The 27561-nt window shown below is 43.1% G+C and overlaps 1 protein-coding gene across 11 annotated transcripts in view; it reads right to left on the minus strand.

The window, feature by feature from the left end:
* Positions 1–27561, minus strand: part of DNAAF5 (dynein axonemal assembly factor 5) — a 74228-nt gene that overhangs the window by 15169 nt on the left and 31498 nt on the right. For 5 of the 11 annotated variants that reach the window (XM_068110521.2, XM_078774237.1, XM_078774243.1 and 2 more), the window contains exons 8-13: positions 27002–27170; positions 26488–26635; positions 16580–16733; positions 9284–9349; positions 671–827; positions 1–61 (exon numbers count right to left, since the gene is read on the minus strand). The exon at positions 1–61 is cut by the window's left edge and continues 131 nt beyond it. In XM_068110521.2, coding sequence (XP_067966622.1) covers positions 1–61; positions 671–827; positions 9284–9349; positions 16580–16733; positions 26488–26635; positions 27002–27170 — 755 coding nt within the window. The remainder of the gene's footprint in view (positions 62–670; positions 828–9283; positions 9350–16579; positions 16734–26487; positions 26636–27001; positions 27171–27561) is intronic. The other 6 variants (XM_078774240.1, XM_078774239.1, XM_078774244.1 and 3 more) reach the window with 3 other exon arrangements.

The following is a 27561-nucleotide window of genomic DNA, read 5'->3' on the forward strand; positions in this document are numbered from 1 at the left end:
AGAACTTGAGCTGCTGCCAAACGCACATCTTTCACAGAATCGTCCAATCGCTTGAGAACATCTGGAGAAAGGAGGAGATAAAAAGAAGGTAATTGCTTCTCACCGGTTGGGAATTTCAAAATGTAACATGCTTCATATAAAAGCAAATGTAAAAATGTGTACTACAATATAATTTATACAGAGGCGAAGACACATGGATGACTGATACAACACAGGTAAGAGGGCTGATGTACTGTCTGATAATGGAGTAGTGAAGGACAATGAACCAATGTGGGCCAGTACAAAAATGTATACAACATGAATGTAATAATAGCTGGACTGAAGCATGCCAAAGGATCGTCAGATTGCCCCCAATCCAAAACGATGATCTTTTCTACCCTCATTATCCCAGCTACCACCAAACCCCACGTTAATACCTACTCCTTCCAAATTTCCAGTTTTCCCCCCTGAGACTTGTCCACCATATGCATTCTCTCCTGCCCCTCATTCCTCCTCACACCCATTGTTTGTCCAAGTCTGCCTCTATCTTGGCATTCCACTTTGCTGTTGGTGTCCCTTCCCTCTCTCAACTGTTCCTTTTGTACTGTTGTGTCCTGATCCGTTCAGTGAACTAATACTAGCTCTTCCATGAGTCTCATCTACATATATAGAAAAAAAAGGTGAAAAGTACCAGGGTATACAGTATTGAGAGTATCAGGCTCAAGTTTAGGGCCACAGAGAATTAACAGGCTCTTCAAGGAGCGGCAAGTGAGCAGACGTGTCATGCGTGGATCCTCTTCCAACATGGAAATGAGCTGGGGTAGAAGTTCATTGCTCAGTGCCATTGCCTGTTCACAATACCATAGAACAATGAGTACAAGTCAACACTGATACAGGTGATAATAAGCACTCAAGTAAAATGAAGCAAATATTTTCCACTCTGTTTCACATCTACTGTGAAGAATTCCTCTATTCAATCACTAGCTAAAGTACCCAGTGTTGCCTGAGGAAATGCAATGAAATACCCCGATAATTAAATTTGTGTTGACGACAACAAATCATTACAACCTCGACATATGATCTTCACAATACATATTATTTAATCGCTCCCAGGAAAAAATTCCCAGGCAGTGTATAAGCACAATACCCGATCGAGGCCTGAAGACCAATTATCTGGTTTTATCTCGGGTCAATTTTTTTCTCCAAACATAATAGCTTCCTTTGGATGAAAGAGGATGCCAGATAAAGTTTGGTCACACTGGTTCCTGCAGGGTGCGAATGTAAAGACGAACAAACACACACAAAAAAAACAACTTTCTTCTTCATATATTAGATAGCAGATTACCCTCCCTCTGGGTAGGTCGAGTTTGTGCATTACTTGCTGAAAAAAAAAGTATACAGTACTCCTTTTTGCAAGAAGACGATAGATGTTTGTGGTCTGTGCGCTCAAAAGGTTATTGTTGCGGATATGAGGACTGTATATTTTTTTGATTGTGTGAATTATTATTATTGTTTATTCTGCGCCTCCTGCCTCCGGAGCTGTGTAAAGGTCAAAGGGCATCCCATAATTAGTCCATAAAGCATCCACACCACAGCCAATCATAGAATACCCCTGTTCAATAGTTATATCTTATTATGTGTTTTTAGGGTAAGGCTGTGTCTCCCATTAATTGAAATACTCCATTGCACCAGTGAAAGAGATAGATTCCCTTCATTCCCACTCCCAACACTTCCATTCCCCCCTTTTCGTCAATTGCAATTCGCATTGCCAACTGCATGTTGGGCGGTTTTCCCTTCATCCGCCATTGACCACGAGGCAGGGTTGGGGAAGAAAGGCGTGTCTCCACCTCGTCATAGAGGGGAGGAGTGAGCCAGCCCCGAACAACCAACCGAGCACGAGGGGTTTGGTTTGAGAGGGCGGAGGAAGAGCGATCGGGGAGGTTCGCAAAGGTTCAAGGGTGGGGCTATATATAACCCATGAGAGACGCCCCCAGCCAGAGATGAGCTTTGACGGGATGAGCTACGACAAGAGCGGAGTGTGTGGTTTTTTTTGGTCAGAGCTGGGTTGGTCGTCAGTGGTGGTCAGTGTTTGCGTAGAGTGGAGGGGTTGCGTTGAGTTGTCGGTGGTGAGGAAGAGTTGGACTTACAAAGAGTCCTGGAGTTAGTAAGAGAGAGAACCCGTCACGCGAGAGAACCCGTCACGCCAGACCCCCCACCAGCAGCGTTGGCTTGGCTCCACCAAGCAGCTCCGACCCGCTACCCCGCGCACACGACAGGATCGGTGGCATCGGCGGCCGTCGAGGTCCAGCCCGACGTCCCGTGCGGGATCAAACTCCAGCCAGCTCCGGGCCTTCCTCCAGCCACCCACCTCCTGTCATTCCTGCCTGCAATTTCCATCCATTTGCGTACGTGAGTCTGTCTTTTGTTTGTTCTGTCCCTGGGTTAATTAAGACTGTAGGTAAGCTAGCATTGCACTGTGTATCTAATCTCGTCTGTAAATAAACGTGACTGCTTTCTTTTTGCTTGTGTGTATAATAAATCCAATTACTCTTCTGTCCGTCTTCTCGTCTTATTCCTTTTCCTCTTTGCATTCGGTCGTTTTAGAGTTTTCCAGATTGGGCAGCTGCGGTGCGATACGGCCAAAGTTTGGGGTGAATCGGGTGAGTTGGGGAAGAATCGGGGGAACTGTTAGTGTTAGGTCGCGGTAATACACCACCGCTCGGTCAATATAACATCTTAACCGCAACAGTAACATTATATATGTTTTAAAGGGTACATTCCAATAGCGGTTCATCATGTCGCCCCGCCGTTACGGCGTTGGTGTTCAATTCTTGTGAACCCGCTTGTGGCTATACAGTCCGAGTGCCGATTTGCATCGGCGTCCACAAGTTGTACAAATCCATTTAGAGTCAGCAGGCACCGGTTGCCGCTCGCGTTCCTTACGCTTTCGCGGGCTTCTTGGGCGGCATCTATACGACCCTTTTCCGCGGAGTCGCATCGTGTATGGATCAAGCTACGCCATTTCGGTCGATCACTGGACAGAGCTTGTAAATTGTCGAGCGGGATTTCACATTCTTTCAAATGTGCACGGTGTATCCTTGAAACGCAGTTTGGGCCGGCCCACTGATCTCTCTCCTTCGTGCAGTTCTCCCATAAAAATAAAACGTGGGATCCTGTCTGCGTCCATCCTCAACACATGGCCGACCCAACGGAGCTGGGCCTTTTGCAGGGTGCATGTGATGGATTGCATTTCAGCTCGCTCGAGTACTTCTGTATCCGGCACGAGATCGGACCAATGGATGCCGAGAATTTGTCGTAGGCATCAGGAGTGAAAGCCATTCAGTCTGCGAAGGTGGCGTGCATAGCAATTCCAAGATTCGGCTCCGTACAGGAGAGAGGGGATGACAACTGCTTTGTACACGGCCAATTTTGTGTTCACTTTGAGCCCACGTTCTTTCCAGACTCTGCTGTGGAGTCGGGCAAACGAAACACCCGCTTTGCGGATTCTTTGGTCGATTTCCTTGTCCATGGTTGCGGTATTCGATAAGCACGTGCCCAGGTACGTGAATTCTTTTGTGACTGACAATACGTGACCCCCGATCGTAATTGCTGGTTCAACATACGGCCTTCCCGGCGCTGGTTGATACAAAACCACGGTCTTTTTCAAACTGATAACCAGACCAAAGGCCTCCATGGCCTCAGCAAAACGGTCAACAATACGCTGCATTTCCTCTTGTGTGTGGGCAATCAAGGCTGTATCATCGGCAAACAGCAGGTCACGTATTACCATGGTCTTGGTCTTTGTGTAGGCTTTTCGACGTCGGAGGTTGTAGAGGTTTCTGTCAGCACGAGAACGGACGTGTACGCCAGGCTCCAGATCGTTCGAGGCACGCTCGATAGCTGCCGCTAGATAGACCCCAAACATGGTTGGCGCAAGCACACAGCCTTGTTTTACTCCCGTCGTAATGCTGAATACGTCCGTCTCATCCCCATCTACCACCACTTTGCCTCTCATTTTGTCGTGAAAACTCCGCAGCAACTTGATGAAGTGGTCTGGACATCCATAGCGAGCAAGAAGTTTCCAGTTCACTGTGTCGGAGGCCTTCGTCAGGTCGACAAAGACCATGTACAAATCCTGGTTTTGTTCCATTGCTTTTTCCTGGATTTGCCTCGCTGCGAACACCATATCAATTGTGCTCCTATTTGAACGAAAACCGGACTGTGATTCCGGAAGCATTGCCTCACTGATATTGTCCACCAGTCGATTGAGCAGCAGTTTCGCGAAGACTTTGCCTGTTATGCTCAACAACGAAATTCCGCGGTGGTTTCCACAATCTGAGCGACCGCCCTTTCCTTTGAACAAGGTGATTAATTTTGTGTCACGCCATTCTTGAGGAACATCCCCGGCCTCCCAAATTTCATTGAACAACACCGACAACGCTGTAACCAGATCGTGGCCTCCATACTTCAACAGCTCGATCAGAATACCGTCCGAACCAGGGGCTTTTCCACATTTGACCTGTTTCACAGCTTTTGCGATTTGGTCTGGTGTTGGTGGATGTGCCAGGTGGTTCTGAATTCGACGCTGATCTATTTTGTTGATCACCGAATCATGAACTATCGATGATCTGTTCAGAAGGTCGGAGAAGTGGCTTCGCCAGCGTGCGAGGATTAGCGATTTGTCAGTAAGTAGTTCACCGTCCAGTGTCTTCATCGGGAAAGTACCGTTTCGTTTGGGTCCGTAAACCGTTTTCAGACCGGAGAAAAAGTTGTGGTACTCCTTTCACTCTGCGTAGCCTTGGATCACATTTGCTTTCTCGGCCCAACAAATATCTTTCAGCTTACGGATGCATTTGGTTGAATCACTACAAAGAGTTCGGAACTGCTGTCTATCAGCGCGACTGCCGGTCGACAGTGCTTTCTGGAGGGCAGCGTTTTTCGTGTCCAGGAGCTCACGTAACGATTCATTAGATTCGTAAAACCAGTCATTGCATGTCCTCGTTTTTGATGGAATTGTGTCGGCCACAGCCTTCAGGACAGCCTGCTTGAAACTTGACCATGACGAGTCTACCATTTGAGACATTTCCATTGAGACTTTATCGACATACTCAACGCGGAGAGATTCGCTTGTCACCAGTTGACGCACATCGATTCTTGGCTGATGCTTTTGACCAGCAGAACGATGTTGCCGAGCAATTCGAAGCCGGAACTTGCTCTTAACCAGCAGGTGATCTGTCCAGCATTCGGCTCCACGCATAACGCGTGTTAACTTGGTGTACCGCATATGGTTTTGGCGCACGATCACATAGTCGATCATGTGGGAGTGTTTTGACCGAGGATGCTTCCAAGTTCCTTTGTACTTGTCGGGTTGCTGAAACATGGTGTTCGTGATTGCCAGTCCAAATTTTGCACATGTTTCGAGAAGGAGGTTGCCATTCGCATTCACATTTCCAATACCATGGAGACCAATAACGTGTTTCCAGGCGGCATGGTCTCTCCCAATCCTGGCATTGAAATCCCCAAGGAGGACTATTTGGTCTGATTCCGGATTCTTGGTGAGGATCGAGGATAAAGTCTGGTAGAAGGTCTCCCGGAGCGTGGACCGGAGCGTGGTCGGCCCGGAGCGTGGTCGGCCCGGAGCGTGGACTGGAGCCAACCTCGACGCTGTGCATTTGCCCGGACCTTCCTGCCCTGTCGTCTGCCTGGACCTTCTCCTTCCAGCCATTCCTTCCTGCCAATCCCTATTCGTGTGAGTCTGTTCGTTTTGTCTGGGGTATAATATAAAACTGTTTTAAGGCTGCCCGATGTCCTTTTATTTCCTCTCGCTGTAAATGCTCTTTTTTCGTTTCCTCTTGTAGATAGTAATAAATCATATTTGTTCTTCCTATACCTTTCATATTCTTTGCTTCCTCTCGTCCGATCGTCTTTGTCTTTTCCCAATTGAGTACCTGTGGCGCGATTTTGGCCGAACCGCTTTTAATCGGGTTTAGTCAATTGATAACGGCTCGAACCACGGATTGCTAAACCGCTTGGCAAATACCATCTTGTCCGTGGTTCGAGCGGTACTTGTCTCCCTGTTTTGCGGAGGGATTGATAAAGGTATTTGGGAAAACACCTGGACAAATAACCCTGATCAATCACACCCCGCAAAAGAGCGTTACAAGTACCAGGACCGGTCGGACAGCCAGCTTAACAGGACAAGGGGATTAACCGCCCCCCCCCCCACCCCCCCGCCCCCCCCCCTTGCTAACGGGAGTGCCGTCCCCCAGATCTGTAACAATTGGTAGTTAGTACATGATTATATGAATGATTCATTCATTCACATGATTAGAACCATGATTGTCATTGGGTCCGCAAGGCTAACCCCCGCTCCAGAGGGGAAAAATGGCCTTAGAACGATCATTCATTCATTCCAATAGCAGTTAGTGTCTAAGGAGTCGAAAGGGTCTCATCTCTCAGGCATGAAAAGGGTCTAAAAAGGTCCAAGTGATCTAAAGCTCTAAATGGTCAAGAATCCATGCTGGCTAATCTGGCTGAAGGATGGAAGGGATCTAGATGGTGTTAAGGTTTTTTTTTTTGGTTTTTTTTTTGGTATACAGAGTCGAGGCTCGTGAAAGAGCTAACATTTATCAAACAAACAAATCAAACAAACAAGCAAACAAAGTATATAAAAAGGGGAGCGGTCGACAAGATGGGGAGAGAAGGGGAGGAAGCACACAAACACAACATTTGAGAGCAGGGACATCGGGAGATGTGTGGGAGGGAGAGGGCCTGGGGGGGAAGCAGGATAGGTATAAAACGCAAGGACACCAAGGACTTCCAGGAAAGAAGTCGGCACCTCAAAAAGTGGATTTGGGGTGAAATTAGCGGGGGTAGAAAAGATCAAGGTTTTGGATTGGGGAAGATAAGAGATGGTGGTGAACAGCCGTTTTAAAGACCTGGAGGGAGGAGTGGGATTGAAGAGAGTGAGGGAGTTTGTTCCAGAGGTGGGAGAAAAGAGGAATGAAGGAGTGAAGGTGAGCAGAGAGTCTTGATTTTGGCAGTTTAACCATAAGAGGGTTGCAGGCAGATCTTGTGCGACCTGTAGGAATATTTGGGGGACAGAGCCCAGAGAGAGCTGGGGGAGCAAGGCCGGAGAGGAGTTGGTAGAAGACGGAAAGACCACCAACCTGCCTGCGGTGAGTAAGTGAAAGGCCCTCGGAGATAGCGTCATCGCGGGAGATTCCAACGATTCTGTATGCTTTGGTTTCAACAGCGTGAAGACGAGCTAGGTATGAGGCAGGAGCACCAGCCCAGAGGGGAGAGCAGTACTCCATTGAGCTGCGGATGAAAGCCTTATATGTGGTGAGGAGCTCAGGCGTGCCAAGGAAGGACTTCACACGACGGAGGATGCCCAGTCGGCGACTGGCTTTGGAGGACAGCTTGGAAATGTGGTTTTCCCAGGAAAGATCATGGCGGATAGTGAGACCCAAATGCTTGAGTGACAGAACTTCTTGGAGAGAATTATTCAGAAAGTAGATGGGAGGGGTGTCCAGTCGGTGTTTTCGGAGAGACATCGTAAGAGTGTGAGATTTGTCAGGATTGAAAGACATGTTCCACTTGTTTGCCCAGTCTGTGATTTTGTCCAGGTCTGCAGAGAGTGAGGAGGCTGCAGACTGCCGATCTGAGGGATGAGGAATGGAGCGGCAGAGAGAGGAGTCATCAGCAAAGAGAAAGAGAGGATTTTCAAGAGAGTCAGAGAGATCATTGATGAAGGCCAGAAAAAGCACAGGGCCCAGAACACTGCCTTGGGGAACTCCAGCCTGAACAGGAAGAGGAGATGAGAGAAACCCATTCAGGGCCACACGTTGACTACGACTGGAGAGGATGTCCGCCAGCCATGCGTGGAGATTTCCATGGATACTAAAGGAGGAGAGTTTGGTGAGCAGAGCGGGGTGCCAGACCGTATCGAAGACACGTGATATGTCGAGGGAGACAGCTCTAATTTCCTGTTTGGCATTGAGGACCTCCATCCATTGTTGAGACAGCAGAAGCAGCATGTCCAGAGTAGAGTGACCTGGTCTGAAACCAAATTGATGATCAGAGATCAAGCCATTGGAGAAGAGGAAAGATTTCATATCCGAAGCAATGATGGATTCCATGACTTTGCTGATAATTGGGAGAAGGCTGATTGGTCTGTAGTTGCTAGGATCTGTTTTTGCACCTTTTTTGTGCAAAGCGGTGATGTTGGCTGAATTCCAAGCAGATGGCAGTTGACATTGAGCAAAAGAGAGGGTGAAGAGAACAGAGAGAGGGAGTGAAAGAGCAGAAGAACAGGATTTTAGGACCCGTGGGCTGATGCCGTCAGGTCTAGTTGCAGAATCAGAGTCGAGGGTTGACAGAAACTTTTCCACCTTGTCAGGAGGAAAGGACACGGAGTCCAGGAGCAGCTGGGTACGACTGGGTACGGTGGGTACAGAGAGGGATGGGTTTGGGACACAAGATTTAGAGGCAAACACAGAGTTGAGGCATTCAGCTTTTTCACGTGCGGAGTCAGCTGTGTCGCCGTTTGAGGTAAGGGAGGGGATGGAGGAGGAACAAACACCAGAAACAGATTTGACCAGACGCCACCAGGATTTGGAAGAGGGAGACAGATAAGAGAGTTCGGTCTTGAGAACGGAGAGATATTGTTTCCTGGCTCTCCTGAGGGTGGACACACACACTTGTTTCGGGCTTTGTGAAAGGAAATGAGATTTCCTTCCGTTGGATTTGCTTTCCAGGAGACGAAGGCAAGTTGTTTCTGGGCAACAGCCTCACCACAAGATTTTGTGTACCATGGACGTGAGGAAGGGTATGACAACTGAAGACGAGATGGGATAAATCTGTGCAATCTGTCATGTCTTAGGGGTCAAAGGTGTCTTAAGAGGTGCAAAGGTCGAAAGCTAAAGGTTATAGGTGTCTAAAGGGTGAAGGGATCTGAAGGTGTCTGAAGTGTCAGAAGGGCCTTAAAGGTAAAAAGGATCCTAAGGGTCTTTGGGGGTCTTCAAGGTCTTAAAGTGTATTCAGGGTCTTTGGGATATAAAGGGTCTTTGGGGTTGGAAGGGTCTTTTGGATCTAAAGGATCTTCAGGGTCCAAAGGGTCTTATTGATATTTGGGGACTAAAGGGTCTTTGGGGTCTTATGGTTGATCGGTATCTTCAAGCGTCTTCGAGGTCTTAAGGGGTCTAATCTCTCAAGCATGTAGAAAGTCTTCTCTCAAGCATGTAAAGGAGGGTCTAAGGTGGTCTTTGGGGCCTTTAAAGGCTGGGGTGGTGGATGAAAATACCTTCAGTGTAATCCCCGGGTCAGACTTCGTCTGTGTGCCAAATTTGATGGTCGTCAGCCCAGCAGTCTTTGCAAAAAACGCGAACACACAGACACAGACAATTTTTATTTCTTACATTTGATAAAGGCAAATATAATTAATTTAGATACCTTGAGGAACAATGGCAAAAAGATGACTTAATAGATGAAACCAGACTTGTTGACATAACAAGAGCATCCACATTCATTCCACAGGGTCAGAAGTTTGACTCTGACCCTGGTCGAGTACTACCAAATACTTTAAAAATGGTGTGTGCTGCTTTCTTGCTTGACACTCAGCATTTAAACTTGACACTCAGCACACACACACACCCATAAAGCACAGACAAACAACCATTAGCTGCCATCCATGGGGAAGAGGAAATTCCTCTTTAATGGCCCCGCTGAGCATCAGCAAGAAAAATCAGGACATCAGTGCTCTGGGAAATGATGTCACTTCTCACAAGCCCAGTGGGTGTTTGTCTGGTCAAGCCTATGTTGTTTCTTGTATTTGCCGACGTGTGTGTGTGTGTGTGTGTGTGTGTGTGTGTGTGTGTGTGTGTGTGTGTGTGTGTGTGTGTGTGTGTGTGTGTGTGTATATATATATATTTTGTGTATTGCGTGTATGAATTGTGTTTCTGCTCCTTCGCGAAGCTTACATACACTGAAGAAGTATTTTTTCATCCAGAAGCATAAAAATATTGAGGACAAGTAAACAGCCATTTCAGGATATCTGTCTTCTCATCACTTTGAATCCTGATGTCACTCAGATGCTCCTTGATTTCCATTGGGCAGACAGTGTTTTGAAATAATGTCTGCAGTGTATAAAATACTGAACTTGATACTAGGATTGGTAAGAACAGATTAGATATGAGGATTGCACATCTCCTGATCATGTGGAGAAGAAGGCAGAGGTGTGTTCAGTTACCAAGCAGCTAGCAAGTGCTTGTCCAGCCAGCTGTTCCTTGTCAACGGTTTTGAATGGAGTGTTTGCTTAAGTGCTTAAGCCATTTGGCGAGTGTTCGACAGGAAACTTGGTGACTGAACACACTCGCACACTTGTCACCGACTCCGAGCCGCTTCAGACACATAAGACGAGGATTTATGGGCTTCACAGAAGACGACTTTTTGGTACCTTAAATAGCTTTGAAATTAGATATACTCGGTGTGTTGTGTACCAGTACATACCAGTACATACCAGTACATCACTGTGCTAATGGGTTAATCAAAATACAGCATGTTGTACTTCACAAACATGAGATTTGCAAAAACATCAAAATAGTAAATGATCATTTTATTACTCCCGCCAGGGAGTAATGCATTCGCTCGTGTCCGTCCGTGTGTGTGTGTGTGTGTGTGTGTGTGTGTGTGTGTGTGTGTGTGTGTGTGTGTGTGTGTGTGTGTGTGTGCACGTACAGTCACGTGAAAAAGTAAGTACACCCCATGTAAAGTTTTGACTTTTTCAAAATATTTCAACATACAGCGATTTGATCTTCATTTCAACAATATTGATAGACAAAGGTGATATAATATAACTAATATCATGAAACATTTACATTTTGTAGCCCATTGTAAAACTTAAATAAACATAAATGCAAATTTCGCATGTGGAAAAAGTAAGTACACCCATGGCTCTAATAGGTGGTATTGCCCCCTTTGGCAGAAACAACCTCAAGTAGGCGTTTCTTATAACTGTCTACCAGTCTCTGACATCGACTGGGAGAAATTTTTGCCCACTCCTCCATGCAGAATTCTTTCAGCTGTGCGATGTTTGAGGGATTTCTTGCATGCACAGCTCGTTTCGAATCCCCCACAACATCTCGATGGGATTTAGATCCGGGCTTTGACTTGGCCATTCCAGAACCCTCCATTTCTTTCTTTTCAGCCATTCCTTGGTGGATTTACTGGTAAACATACCAGTACTGGTAAACAAGGTCCACCTTTGGTTGAGCTTCAACTTTCCGACAGATGGCCTCACATTATCCTCAAGCACCCTATGGTACAATGAAGAATTCATAGTGGATTTTATGATGGTGAGCTGCCCAGGCCCTGATGCAGCAAAGCTGCCCCAAGCCATAATATTTCCACCACCATGCTTTACAGTTGGTATCAGCTTCTTGTGGTCAAATGCTGTCTTTGGTTTAAGCCAAACATGTCTTCTGGTACTGTGGCCAAATAGCTCTACCTTTGACTCATCTGTCCATAGCACATTGTTCCAGAAGTGCTGGTCTTTGCGTAGGTGTTCATTGGCAAACTTTAGTCTTGCCCTGATGTTCTTTCTGGACAGCAAAGGTTTCCTCCTGGCACACCTCCCATGTAGATCAAATTTGTGCAGCCTCTTTCTAATGGTAGACTCGTGCACTTTGACATCAACAGTGGCAAGAGCTACCTGTAGGTCCCGTGATGACATTCTGGGGTTCTTAGAGACTTCTTTCAGCATCTTGCAGTCTGCTCTCAGGCTGAACTTGCTGGGGCGGCCTGGCCTGAACAAGTTGGGAGTTGTTTGGAATCTTCTCCACTTGTAGATGATCTTCCGGACAGTCGAATGATTGATTTCAAATTGTTTGGAGATCTTTTTAAATCCCTTCCCAGACTCGGAGGCATCTATAACCTTCTTTCTGAAGGCCTCAGAGAGCTCTTTTGATCTCGGCATGGTGATGCCGCACACTTCAGCAACAAAGAGCAAACCAAACGAAATGTCTGAGGTTTAAATAAGACAGGTTCCTCCGAGATCCTCTCTAACGATGTTCTAATAATTTGCACCTGAGCTGGTGCACCTGATTCTAATTTTAGGTATTTGAAGTAGTGATAAATGTCGGGATGTACTTCCAGTCACGTGTAAAAGTAAGTACACCTCATGTAAAGTTTTGAGTTTTTCAACTTCTTTCAACAATATTGATAGATAAAGATGATATAATATAACAAATATCATGAAACATTTACATTTTGTAGTCCATTGTATAATTTAAATAAACATAAATGCAAATTTTGCATGTGCAAAAAGTAAGTACACCCTTGGCTCTAATAGGTGGTATTGCCCCCTTTGGCAGAAACAACCTCAAGTAGGCGTTTCTTATAACTGTCTACCAGTCTCTGACATCGACTGGGAAAAATTTTTGCCCACTCCTCCATGCAGAATTCTTTCAGCTGTGCGATGTTTGAGGGGTTTCTTGCATGCACAGCTCGTTTCAAATCCCCCCACAACATGTCGATGGGATTTAGATCCGGGCTTTGACTTGGCCATTCCAGAACCCTCCATTTCTTTCTTTTCAGCCATTCCTTGGTGGATTTACTGGTATGTTTAGGGTCATTGTCATGTTGCAAGGTCCACCTTCGGTTGAGCTTCAACTCTCCGACAGATGGCCTCACATTATCCTCAACACCCTCTGGTACAATGAAGAATTCATAGTGGATTATATTATGGTGAGCTGCCCAGGCCCTGATGCAGCAAAGCTGCCCCAAACCATAATATTTCCACCACCGTGCTTTACAGTTGGTATCAGGTTCTTGTGGTCAAATGCTGTCTTTGGTTTTCGCCAAACATGTCTTCTGGTACTGTGGCCAAATAGCTCTCTACCTTTGACTCATCTGTCCAGAGCACATTGCTCCAGAAGCGCTGGTCTTTGCCAAGGTGTTCATTGGCAAACTTTAGTCTTGCCCTGATGCTCTTTCTGCAAAGCAAAGGTTTCCTCCTGGCACACCTCCCATGTAGATCAAATTTGTGCAGCCTCTTTCTAATGGTAGACTCGTGCACTTTGACATCAACAGTGGCAAGGGCTACCTCTCGGTCCCGTGATGACATTCTGGGGTTCTTAGAGACTTCTTTCCGCATCTTGCGGTCTGCTCTCGGGCTGAACTTGCTGGGGCAGCCTGGCCTGAACAAGTTGGCAGTTGTTTTGAATCTTCTCCACTTGTAGATGATCTTTCGGACAGTCGAATGATTGATTTCAAATTGTTTGGAGATCTTTTAAAATCCCTTCCCAGACTCGTAGGCATCTATGACCTTCTTTCTGAAGGCCTCAGAGAGCTCTTTTGATCTAGGCATAGTGACGCTGCACACTTCAACAACAAAGAGCAAACCAAACTAAATGTCTGAGGTTTAAATAAGACAGGATCCTCCAAGATCCTCTGGAACGATGTTCTAAACATTTGCACCTGAGCTGGTGCACCTGATTCTAATTTTAGGTATTTGAAGTAGTGATAAATGTAGGGGTGTACTTACTTTTTCCACATGCAAAATTTGCATTTATGTTTATTTAAATTATACAATGGACTACAAAATGTAAATGTTTCGTGATATTTGTTATATTATATCACCTTTATCTATCAATATTGTTTAAATGAAGATCAAATAGCTGTATGTTGAAAGATGTTGAAAAAGTCAAAACTTTACATGGGGTGTACTTTCTTTTTCACATGACTGTACTTTTTCCACATGCGAAATTTGCATTTATGTTTATTTAAATTATACAATGGGCTACAAAATGTAAATGTGTCATGATATTTGTTACATTATATCACCTTCATCTATCAATATTGTTGAAATGAAGATCAAATAGCTGTATGTTGAAATATGTTGAAAAAGTCTAAACTTTACGTGGGGTGTAGTTACTTTTTCACGTGACTGTATGTGTGTTCGTGTGTTTGTGAACAAGATATCTGGAAAAGTTCTGAACGGATTTGGATGAAAGTTGGTGGGATGATTGCCCTTGGGATAAGGAAGAATTGATTAGTTTTTGGTGAAGCTCGGGATATTATTCCGGATCCAGGAATTTTTTTGGGGAATTTTTTTTCTGTTTTCCTTTAAAAAAAAACATTTTCTCTGCAATAATTGGACCGATTGAGAGAAAATTTTCACCATAGGAGGGACTCGGTCTGTAGAATATTTTAATGCTAATTATGACGTCACAAGTCACGTGGTTCGGCCGCCATATTGTTTTGAGTGAAAAACATCCAATTTTCTCCAAAACGCCTGAACAGATCGAGGCCAAACTTTTCAGGCAGAATCACATACCCATGACGAACATAAAAATCAGCGAGCGTGACGTCATGCATCACATGGTTTCAGAGTTATGATGTTTTTAAGCACAAACCTTTCAAACCTAGCTCCTCCCTCATTTGTGATCCAATCGAGGGGAAATTTCACAGATCTGTTCAGCATATCAGTCTACTAAAATGTCCTTTTGGAATTTGCGATAGGTCATGTGGTTTGGCAGATATCGTTAATTAAACACAAATAATAAAAACATTTATATCTCTTGAACCACTTCATTGCTCGACGTGAAACTTCATACTGTAGTTGTAGTCATGAAGAGTAACAAGTGTGCAAAATTTGAAGATGATTGGATGTACGGTCTGGAAGCTAGAAGTTGTTATTGCGTGAAGAAGAAGAGTCTGACTGTGGATGATTAATTTATTTATCACATGTACAGACTTGCAGGCATCGTTTGACACAATCTCCCGGGTTAATTTGATCCTCAAATAAAATTATAATTCCAGATTTCTCAATGGCTGAGATTTGATCTCAATTAACAAATGAATAAAACAGATTTGGCAAAATTCCGACTTTTAAAAAAAAGATCGCATAGTTTGTTTTGTGTTTTGCGTTTTGCGACTATGCGATCTTTTTTTAAAAAGTCGGAATTTTGCCAAATCTGTTTTATTCGTTTGTTAATTGAGATCAAATCTCAGCCATTGAGAAATCTGGAATTATAATTTTTCAGCCTCTCACAACCCAGGGTTGTGAGAGGCTGAAGAAGAAGAAACTTCGCATAGGCTTCCCAGACCAAATAAATAATTCTGGTTCTGGCTCTGCGATTTTCAGGTTTATTACTCCCGCCAAGGCATAATGCATTTGATCGTGTCCGTCCGTCCGTCCATCCGTGTGTGTGTGTGTGTGTGTTTGTGTGTGTGCGTGTTCGTATGTTTGTGAACAAGATATCTAGAAAAGTTCTGAATGGATTTGGATGAAAGTTGGTGGGATGATTGCCCTTGGGATAAGGAAGAATTGATTAGTTTTTGGTGAAGCTCAGGATATTATTCAGGATCCAGGAATTTTTTTTTCTGTTTTACAGCATTAAAGCTTTTATTCTTATTCTTAAATGATGTCTTTCTCCTCTAATTCCGAGATATATCAAAATTAATTCTCTGACAGTTAGGGCCTACTTTCTTTTTCATTTATTGTTTTGGGGAGAGGGGATGTTAAACAAAACGTATTATTCCAACTTGACCCACGGCGGGAGTATGCGCTCTACTGAGTGGCGTTCTAGTTATTTCCTGCATTTTGGCAAAATTCACTGCCCATGGGGAACTATATGTATTTTCTGCTTTCTTCTTTGGAAAGTGGCAAGCAAAACAAATGGAAACGAAGGAATTTTTTTTCCAGGTAAATTGATTAATCAGCTTTGCAACTATTTAAAGCAAGTAAATCAATGATTACCTTTCCAATGGTGCCATTTTTATTATTATTATTATTATTATTATTGCAAGACAGCAGGACCCTTTTACAATAAAGCGTGACGTAAATACTCGGCTCCTTTTATATAGATATGTGTAGGTTAAATATGCAACAGTAATGTAATTGAAGATATTACAATTAAACTTGCAAAAAAAAAAAAAATGCTTCTTTTTGTTTCACCTTGATTAATTTAAGTTTGCCCTCTGTGTTGATGTTATGTCACATGCCACATGCCATACAGTATAACCCACACAAAAGTATACCCTACATTTTTGGAACCAATTTAACGTATAGCCTGCGGGTTACTTGCGTGAAAATACGGTTCTTAATTAATCGTCAATGGTGTCATTTTTGTGACCACTGACAACATGAGCATGATCTATTGAAAGACTTTTAAGTAGAGTGAATAAAAGTGCAATAACATGCCTAACATCTGATACAACTGATGCTTTGCAGCTTTCAGCCTGTGCATCACCAGAATAGCAATGCCATCTCGAATGGGAAATTGAAATATACAATAAAAAATAAGTTATTTTTGTTACAGTTTTAGATGTAAATGCAACGCATGTTGCTATGTTCGGCCGATTGGTGATTGAACAGGAAACAAATATTTCCGAATCACAGGGAGTACTCAAATGATTACAGTTGCAGTTACGGTCAAAAAGCTTCGATGATGTTGCCCCTGACTACAAGTGAAATTTCTTTTTGAAGATGGATATTGAAAAACAAATCTAATCAAGCAGATTCGAAATATATCACAGATCTCGAGTGAATAAAAACAATTGCTGTTAAATAAAATTACCACTCTGAGGAATGTCATACCTGCTGCAAATTAAGCTGGCAACCATTTAGTAGAGCCCAGAGGGAGGAGATGGCAGTGGAGCGTAGTGCAGCAGATGTCCGTCCAGCATGCCACACCAGGTTAGGTAAAATCATGTCCCTCACTACAACCTCAAAGTATTCAGAGAGGTAGCTACTTGATCCAACAGCGCAATTCATGCAGAAGTAAGAGATACATTGAAGGATAAATACAGGTGGAAGGAAATTTGTGTAAATTAATATAAACTACAGAACATAGTTAAGGGCATTATGAAGATACAAGGAATAAAAATTTAAAAAAACATTGCCATTTCGTATTTCGAATGCAGAAACTCACCAAGGAAACCCGTTACAACAAGTTCTGCCAGAAAGGTATTGGTCAATTTACTTGTAACCCCCACCACCAAAGGTGGACGGATGTTATGTTTTCACCCCTGTCTGTGTCTGAACAGGATATCTCAAAACGTTATGGATTAATTCGGAGGAAATTTGGTGGAAAGGAAAGGTGTGTGACAAGGACGAATTGATGAGATCATGTTGAAGATCTGGATCCGAGAATTTTTTAAAAGAAAATTATGGTTGGATTTGGACGGAACATAGTGGACAGGTTTGGGGTGTGACAAGGATGAATTGATTCGATTTTATTGAATATCTGGATAAGAGTTTTTTTCTTATTTTCTTTTCTAAGTGATTCTTCACCAATGAGAAATGGGGCCAAAGTGATATATACTGTAGCATAATATTTAAAAAAAGTTGTGGATGGATTATGACAAAACTTGGTGGATGAGTTAGTTAGTAGTAGGGGAGCTCCCAATAGAGTTCGTGACCATTTTCCCGTGATCAAGGTTTGAAGGTTGATTTTGAAAGATAAAAATATATATAAAAAAATAAGCTTGGGTATCTTTTTTTAAAATGCGGGCTAACTCGGCCAGAGGACAAAATCCAAGATGTCCGCCAAAACCGCGAAATCGGGCATATTTCCGCCTACGTGAATGCTACATATACATATTGGGTGTCCATATGTGGGTTTTTCTGGGCCCAGATCTTGCATCTTACATCAGTCAAGTGATATTGTGACTTAAAATGATATTAAATGATTAATGTTGACCAAAATCCAAGATGGCCGCTGCAAAAAACCATGTATTGTATATGTTCATAATTGTGCATACCATAGATTCATCGCTGGCGTCTAAATACAGTTTTACATGACTAGTGTTTTCATTTATAACCTTATTGTTACTATGAATGACTTTTTGAGCAGGTAACGAACCAAGATTGCTGCCTTATCTACAAGATGGTTTGATTAAGTTTCACAGGTATTTGTTCACAGGTAGTTGTTAGTATTAATTTCCAGGGAGTACCAGGGTGGACAATGGATCAAGGCATTACAGTTAAGTATATTCAACTAATAATAGTTAAAATATTAGTTAAGTCCCTTTCTTTAAGAGATAAAGATCTGTCCTGTTCAATATTTAAGTTCAGTTAAGTATTAACATCATTCATATCATGCTGTCTGATGTACGGTATGTACAGTAAGTAATAGGTTTTATTTTTCATTGCAGAGTATACCATGGCGACACCACCCATTCAAGGAAAGAAGAGAAAGAGTGAAGATGAGGACCAGCCTCCAGGACTATCAAGCTCCAGTGAGTGTATCCTCTGTCATAAGCATTGTGATGAGGAAAAGAGTAGCTTAAGCCCAGAAGCCTGGCAGCATCTCCAACAACAAGCAGAACGATGGAGAGGATTGGACAAATACGGTCAAGTCTTTGATGCAGTGCCATGGCACAATGGACCAGCTGGAATATATTTCCACAAACTGTAAAGTTCAACTGGCCAGTAACTATAAATTGGAGCAGGCACTAAAGCGACAAAAGAAATGTTTTGAAACAGAAATCTCTCGCAGCGATGATGTAGCTGACGAAGCACCTGGACCATCTTGCGCTCAGAGACAATCACGATCACAAACCGGTATTATACAAGACAAACATTTGTGTATTTGGTGTATGAAGGGAGAAGACCTGAAACACCCTGGACGGGACAAGTGGCACATCATGCAACAAATGGATGCATGGCATGTCTTCAAAGGTCACACAGTCCATCTGGACGACGAGAATATGCGGGATCGCATTTTGACACTGATTGATTCCACGTCAGATCCATTTGCCACAGAGATCCGCTACCATCGGTCATGTTGGACGAAATACATCAAAGTCCATGATTATAATGATCAACATTTGCACATGCACAATGTACGACTGGCAGAAGTACGTCAAATGTTTTTCAAACATGTGCGCACTGTAATTTTTGAAAGACATGAACTCCGAACACTACAGAGCCTTCTACAAGACTACACGCAAATGCTGGTGAACTTTGGCATGACTGTGAACACTGTGAAGTCTAGCACAATAAAATCTATGCTCCAAACGGAATTCAGCGACCAAATTGGTTTCCACAAAAGAGTTACAAAAAACAAGAGCTCAATGGTTTTTGACACGTCAGCTGGTGGAACATACATAGAAGCTGCTGTAAATTGCCTAGGTGCAACTGATGACCAACTCGTCTCAATTGTAGCGCAACGAATTAGAGCTGAAGCAGCAAAAGTATCGCCAATGATCTGGCCACCTCACATTGACGATTTACTCAATGAGGACGAAACAAGCAGCCTACTGAAACAGCTCATTTCCCGTCTAAAGTCTTCAAAACCTCAGCGTGACCTTGATATGGAGGATGACGACTCTGCAGTTATCGCTTTGACTGCCTTGCTCTCTTCATATATGACAGGCAAACGAACTTAATTTGGAACAAGGTTGTCTGTTATGATACACGGACTAACCAGAAGCCGGGAACTTGTCGAGTTATTGAAAAAATTCTCAATTGGGATCAGCTACAAAGACGTGCTACATCTCTATGATGCTTGGGCCAAGTACGATATTGAGCAGAACAAAGCATGTCCAGAGGAGCTTGCACTGGGTATGCCAGGGACAGCAGTAATGGACAATGATGACTTTTCTGAGGACACGCTAACTGGCGCGAACACTTCACACCGTACAAATGTTATGTTTGTCCAGCCACTTGATTTGGTTCATGCTCCAGAGGAATCGGCCCCAGAATTAACAATTCCCAAGTCTAAAGAAATGAAGCATCTTTGCATCGATCAGCATAAAGTCCATCCTTACAAGACTGTCCAGCGTGGAGCTCCAGGTATGCGAACAGGTGTTGACATTACTCCTTCAGATACTAAAGTCCAGAGGCAGCGAGGACTCATTCATGCCATGGCACGTCTAGATGAGACTCATACACCACCTGCACCATGCAGTCAAACAGTTGGGGGATTTGCAGGTTTCCAGTCAACAGTTCAGCCGCATGTTGTCAAAAGCAAGCCGTATTACTTCTTGACTTTTCCAAATCCTCCTGGAAAATCTGTAGTGCACGAAATAATGTGCCGGATGGTTGATGCAGCAGGCAAAAAGAACATGCCCTTCATCCAGTTGGTAGGAGATCAACCAGTGTATGCCTTGATAGTGCAAATGAGATACGAACACCCTGATAAATTCAGTGTCGTGTTGCCTTCTATGGGCCCATTTCATATTCACGTCTTACATTTCTGCCATGAATAAGCGTTTTCACGGGTCTGGCTTGTCTGACATCCTCGTTGCGGCAGATGTTATTGCAGAAGGGTCTGTGGACCAGGTATTACGGGGCAAACACTACAAGAGGAGCATACGATGTCTCCGATTGATGTATGAAACTCTGCTGAGAAGAATCATACAACAGTCACTACAGAATGGGGGAAGCATCTCAGATGAACTTGAAGCTCACTTGACTGTCCTGCGGAATCCTTCCTCAACAGCAGAAGAACGGCAGGAATGTTATGCACTTCTGGAAGCCAACCAAGAGGTTATTTCATTGGTGGCAGATGAGTTCAATAGAATTGAGGAGTCCGGTGGTTCAATGGCAAAGTACTGGATCACATTTATGGAGATGACTGAAATATTGATGATGAATCTGCATGCGTTGAGAATCCAGAACTGGGAACAATTCAAGTCGACATTACGTTTAATGCTACCATGGATCCAGATTTATGACAACGATAAATATGGACGGTGGTTGGTTGAGTATTGGCTGGAAATGGAATCCCTCCCAGAGGATGTAGCACAATACATGCGAGATGGCTTATTTGCTCAATCCATGTCGGGAAAGCCTTACTCATGTTTGCCATTGGATCTCTGGATCGAGATGACAATGAACAAGGGTTCAAAGATGAAAGCTGGCTGGCTCAAAATTTTGAAGAACGAAAAGATGCTGCTGTTACATTCCCGAAATGCTAACAATGTTAATAGAGTCCGATCCTCACTGCATGATCTTGCCAGCACATCAGAATCAAAACGACATCACAGTGAAAATGCTCCCACTCGCATGAAGGAAGACGAACAAGCTGTACAAGATATTAACAACTGCATCACTGAATTCGGCTGTGACCCTTTCAATGAAGAAAACAAGGTCTTGAAGTCACTACAGTCTGGAATGGTAGCTTCTGATGACCTCATTCAAGATTTTGAATCGGTCCACACCGATGGCGAGAAATGCTTGAAGGCATTCTGTGAAGACAGAATGTTCAGCAGCAACAAAGCTTTCCATGCAACCATTCACAGGAATTTGAGACGGAACTTCAGCAACCCACCTTCAGTCAAGACTGGCGAGCGCATCATGAAGTCAGACGCAATGGAGAACAGAGCGATGGCAGCAGTTGTCTCACTTGCTGAAAATGACACCGAAAATTTCACCTTGTCAGAGATAATGTCGTACCGAGTCACAGATGAATGTCTGCCAATATTCAATATCAACGGCACCATGAAAAAAGTGCAAAAATCTAAGTTGGTAGAAAAATTCAAGCTACATGCGTTGGAACCAACACCAGACAAGTACACGGCGATCCTGGACATGGGATTTATATGGCGTTTGTCTACGCCATCGGTAGAAGACAGGGAAAAGGCTGATGGAATTTCCTACACCTGGGGAGACTACGCATCGAAGGTGTTCGCCGTCATTATGAGCAGACATAAATATGCATCACAAGTTGTGTTTGTCAATGACAGATATGATGTTTCCCTGACCGTCAAGGATAGCGAACGCAAGCTTCGAAAAAGCACTTCTGGATTTTCAGATGGCTCCAAGAATGTATTTTTCAAGCAGTCGGACAAATTCCCATCTGCCAAAGGATTTCAAGACTTCTTCCACAATGCAACAAACAAGCAGCACCTACAGATCTTTCTCAGAAACGAGTTCAGCGTGTTGTACCGAAACTATTCTAACACTGAATTTGTCTACTGCGTTGGGCCCACATGTGTCAATCTATCGACAGGTTTGCCTGTTACAGACTTCCAGTGTGAACAGTTAGAAGCAGACACATGCATGTTCTTCATCTACTCACAAATACATAAAGCTGGAATAGAAACACCTGTTATCATCGACGCAGAAGATACGGACGTGCTTGTATTGGCATCGTATGTTGCTCATAGAACTGAAGGGGTGCTCGCAATGAAGTACAAAAAGCAGTTCATAGATTGTACAGCTTTCTGCCCGAAGGAAATAGCAGATATCATAGTTCCTCTTCACGTCCACAGCGGCTCAGACACAACAGCAGCATTCTTTGGACATGGGAAGAAAACCATCTTCGACATATCATCCACTTCACCTGAAGCTAGAGCGTTCCTCAGTGAAGTAGGGAAACACCTACCGGTCCCTCAGCAGGTGCTTGATCATATGACGCTGTACACCATACGGTACATATACAAGGACAAACAAAGTACCACTCTGTGTGATGCTCGGGCCAGGAAGTGGCGACAAATGAAAAGGAAATCAATACTGCGGCTTCCACCAGACAAAGAATCCCACGATTTGAAAGTCAAGAGAGTGAACTATCAAACCTACGTGTTGCTCAACTACGAAAAACCTGATGCGCCACCGTCTCCTTTATCTCATGGCTGGCATCTCGAGGAAGGCATGTGTCTTCCATTGAGGTACATTCACCCAGCACTCCCAGAAAAACTAACTCAGGCTTTGGAAAGCAGCCCAACTATGGATGATCCAGTCGAGTCTGGGTCCGAGACGGACTTTTCGGACAGTGAATAACAATTTCAATCTATCCAACACAAACAAACTGTTATAACAACTATTGTCATTTTCAACCTTACCGTATATGCTACTTGTGCAATGTGTATCACTGCTTGTAAATGTAATGTCATGTCACTGTAAATATAATAAAACAAAATAGAGAAAGATAAATTCTTTCTTACTGATTGCAAATGAAAACCTTGAACATTGTGTCAAATAAAAGACGTTGCAATAGATACAATGTACAGTAGCCATAACTGCTTATCTAACGGGCGAGAGGCAGCCATCTTGGTTCGTTACCTGCTCAAAAAGTCATTCATAGTAACAGTAAGGTTATAAATGAAAACACTAGTCATGTAAAACTGTATTTAGACGCCAGCGATGAATCTATGGTATGCACAATTATGAATATATACAATACATGGTTTTTTGCAGCGGCCATCTTGGATTTTGGTCAACATTAATCATTTAATATCATTTTAAGTCACAATATCACTTGACTGATGTAAGATGCAAGATCTGGGCCCAGAAAAACCCACATATGGACACCCAATATGTATATGTAGCATTCACGTAGGCGGTAATATGCCCGATTTCGCGGTTTTGGCGGACATCTTGGATTTTGTCCTCTGGCCGAGTTAGCCCGCATTTTAAAAAAAGATACCCAAGCTTATTTTTTTATATATATTTTTATCTTTCAAAATCAACCTTCAAACCTTGATCACGGGAAAATGGTCACGAACTCTATTGGGAGCTCCCCTACAGGTGACAAGAACAATAATAATTAGATTTTGGTTCAGGTCCGAATCCAGATCCGGCCTAATCAGTGGGATACAAAACATAAACTGTTCAGCCTGGCTGAGGTATGTGCTATACTACTGAGTGTGAAAAGTTGAGTGGAGTGGGGAGTAGGAGCTTGAAAAACGTATTTCAGTAAAGGAAGGTAACGGAGAGCAAATAAGGGAGAAAACAGACTGGGGGCTAATTGAGGAGAAAGGTGGACAAAGAAGAAGTGGTGTGAAGGAAAAGTTGTGTTAAAATAGGAGTGGGCTATAAATGGGTCATTTTTTGTTTTGCTTAGGTGACATTTTTTTTGTATTCTATTTGACCTATCTCAACATGAAATGACAAAATTTTCGGCCTGGGGTCCAAGAAAACAGTGTGCAGGGCAAAAATCCAAAATGGCCACCGTTTTCCCTGAAAAATCACATTTTTAGCCATAAGTTTGTCATTTCTGGGTCTTTTTACTTGGTTGTGGTGTCTAACCCTATGTTTATGGGGTCAGGCAATCTATTTATGCAATTAGAAGTATTGTCAAACCTTCAGATGTTGAGTTAAGACATTTTTGCTGTATGTTTTGAGTTAAGACATATTTTTGATGTTTTCGATGTTGAGTAATCATATTTTTATTAAGACATAAGTTATATTGTCTAGTTTTTATTTCAGGTTTTGTTCAACAGAATGGATACCAGTAATTTGTGGATCGGGATTTTGGGATTTTGTGGATCCCAAAATAAATCTGTTGTTGAAACTGCTCTGACAGTGCTTCTAAAGCTTGTAGCACATGGGGGAGATGGGAAGACAACATCGCTAGCAGAACAATTTGACTTGATTCTAGAGGAGGCTGGGGTACACAAGTCGTTTAGCCTCTACATTGTCTACAAAGAGAAACGTTTTACGAGACTTGGATACCAGGCAGGTGCGGTCTATGATTGCATTCCCTACATCAAACAGCTACTCGCTGAGACACCGCTAAATAATCTTCTTGTTCGAGCGTGCAAGATTTACCTTGAGAATGATTTCATAATAGCAGGATTCAAAGCACTTGCTAATTTTACATACAGGGTGACATTGCTGGTTGACATCCTTCCCAAGCTCTGCAGTGACCTTGCTGACAAAAAGACAGACACCCTTAGTGACTATCTTGTGGAGTGGACACATGTGAAAATGGAGGACAATGCTCCACAAAGTGATCTCGATCACCTTCTTCTTGGAGAGATGTGTGTCCAGGCCACGAAAGGAGTAGAATTGCAGTGCAAGCGTGAGTATTAGGACGTTGATCCTGATGCTGTACGAGCAACTCCTCTCCATACACTGAATGCAGACCAACGAAAAAACCTGCCGACAAACAACCTGAATGCGGAGAGGTACTTGGCCAAGTTTGGTTATCTTGTTTCCCAGTCAGCCCAACACTCAAACAGGATGTTCAAGGCAAAGAGGATCAAAGATGATCTTATGCTAACAGATAGACATGTCAATGAATTTGAGCGGTCAACCACTGCTGTCCTCAAACACCTAGATGCAATGGAAGTGACATGGAGTAACAAACAGAAACAGAAGAAGAAACAAAGGTTGAGACAGAACCTGCAAAAGAAAGTGAGGGACAATGATTTTGTTGACCAACTTCTTGTGAAATGTAAAGAACACGGAGGGCCTGTTACATCTGTCAATGAACTGAAGATGCTTGTCAGTAAGAAACCACCTGAACTTAAAACATACTTGAGACAAGAAGTACAATACCAGCGAGTCACACATCCACGGGATTCAGATGCCCGCAAGGACCTCTACAAGGTCAACATGTTGACTGAGAACAACCTAATTGAGAACCTGACTGTCATCCTGGTGGATGACCATCAAGCCGGGGAGGCTGTTGTTTTCCCATGCGAGGACGAAATCATGGAAACACTGACCAATACCAGTGTTGAAGAGGCAGGACAGGAAGAACCCATGTTCCAGCCAAATCAATCCTTGGCTGTCATTTGGGATGAGAGTGGGAACAGGAGATGGTACATTGGCTTTTACCTGGATGATAATGGGGATGGAAGAGTGGTACCGAGTGGATCACCTGGTGCGTGCTGGTACTGGAGATGCAATTTGACAGCGACCACCTGGCACAGATGACATCCAGGACACTATTGAGCAGCAGATTGTGCCTGTGGCAGTTTCAGGAACCTGGGACTTCTCTCGCAACAAGCCGTGTTACGTTTTAAGCAATGCCCCTGAAATTGAAGATATGTTTCGTGAAATATGCTAATTAAGGGGGAAAAAGAGGTAAATTTGGTCAAAAAAGGTATTAACTCAACATCTGATGGTTTGTGACTATTTCTAGATGCATACATAGCTTGCTTGACCCCCAAAACATAGGGTTAGACACCACAACCAAGTAAAAAGACCCAGAAATGACAAACTTATGGCAAAAAATGTGATTTTTCAGGGGAAACGGCGGCCATGTTGGATCTTTGCCCTGCACACTTTTTTCTTGGACCCCAGGCCGAAAATTTTGTCATTTCATGTTGAGATAGGTCAAATGGAATACAAAAAAACTGTCACCTAAGAAGAATAACAATAAAAGTATTTTTGACCCCCATATAGCCCACTCCTAGTTAAAAGCAGAAGCCTGGGGGTATGGTAAACAGCATGGGAAAAGGGGAGCATAGTATTATAACACAACATGTATATGGCAAAAATAAATGTTGCATCCTACATCATGTCGAGTAACATGGCAAACATAGATCTAAGTAATAAATTAAAATAAAGTACTTGAATACTACTAATGACTCAAGTACACATAAGCACATGGACCCACACCAGGAGAGGGGGAAGGGAGGAAGGGAGGAGGATTAAGTTGAGAAAATTATTGTTAACGAAAAATGAAGAGAATGGGGGAGAAAGTAGGGATATAATATGAATGAAAGAAAGAACACAGGAGAGTGGGTAGGGACAAAAATGCAACTATATTTGTGTGGTTAGAAAGACCTCATTTTGGTTAAAAAAAAAAGAAAAAAGATTCTCACCTCTGAGAGCTGGCAATTTCTCCAGCATGTATAAAAAGTTCAGAAAGCAAGGTGAGAACTTTCAGTCGAAGTTCAGGTTCATTCTTGGTCTGCAAGCAATCTCGAAAGATTGGAATTGCCACGGGAAGAACCTCATCAAGCATTGGGCCTACCAAACATGTTACAAGCGCAGAAACCACCACTAAGATATTATTATTCACCATGCTGTATCAGCAAGAAATAACAAGCCTTTATTACACACTTTTATTTAACTTCATTTGAACTTTGTTTGTTTGTCCCATTTCAAATCTTTGAACCGTTCTCGTTTTCTAGGTTCCATATGTCCTAGAGAGCTGGAATTTGGCCCACGGTCCTCTTTTCTGGTACATTTTCATATTTCAAAATTTAATAAAAAAAAAAAAAAAAAAAAAGGTTTAAAACTTAAAAAGTGTGTAGTACTAAAACATGTTTTTCTGTTTACATTTTTTTTTTTAAGTGCCCAAAGGATTTCTGAAGTTTATCGTTCGATACTCACCTGCAAGTAGCATGGCAGTTTTGAATAGGAGGAGCTCTGTATTGTGACTGGTCCAATCATGGTGATTAGACGCACTCCAAACTAGAAGCTCAGGTAAGTGCTGCCTAAAAAGTTCTTGCTCATCAGGAAGTTCAAGTGCATGTGATAGCTCTTCTGTTAAACTCTGCACCTGTAAGCCATGGTACAAGGTAATGACATTTCCCTTCCAAGTTTAACCAATTGATCAAATATTGAGGTGTGTTAAGGAATGTCATAGGTTGTCGTCTGTGCACGTTTTGTCAATCTGGCCGAACATGTATGCCTCAGTTGATGCACTTACAACGAGTTGTTCAAGTTGTTTGGTCAAAATTAAGAATAATGGAGAATATATGATATCCCAAAGAAGCGTACTTAATTTTTGCATTGAAGGATACACAGAACCACTCTCTCAGTAGAATTTTCTATTTCTTAGTGGTACCAAGGCAAACAAGGAAAACTAAATATCAATTATCAAAAAGCGATTGCCAAGGGAACGCTTCCCCTGTCGGCGGTGATCCAATGATGGCACATTCTTTTCGGAC

The sequence above is a fragment of the Myxine glutinosa genome, chromosome 3, assembly GCF_964187855.1.
Source record: "Myxine glutinosa chromosome 3, kmMyxGlut1.1, whole genome shotgun sequence".
Taxonomy (NCBI): domain Eukaryota; kingdom Metazoa; phylum Chordata; class Myxini; order Myxiniformes; family Myxinidae; genus Myxine; species Myxine glutinosa.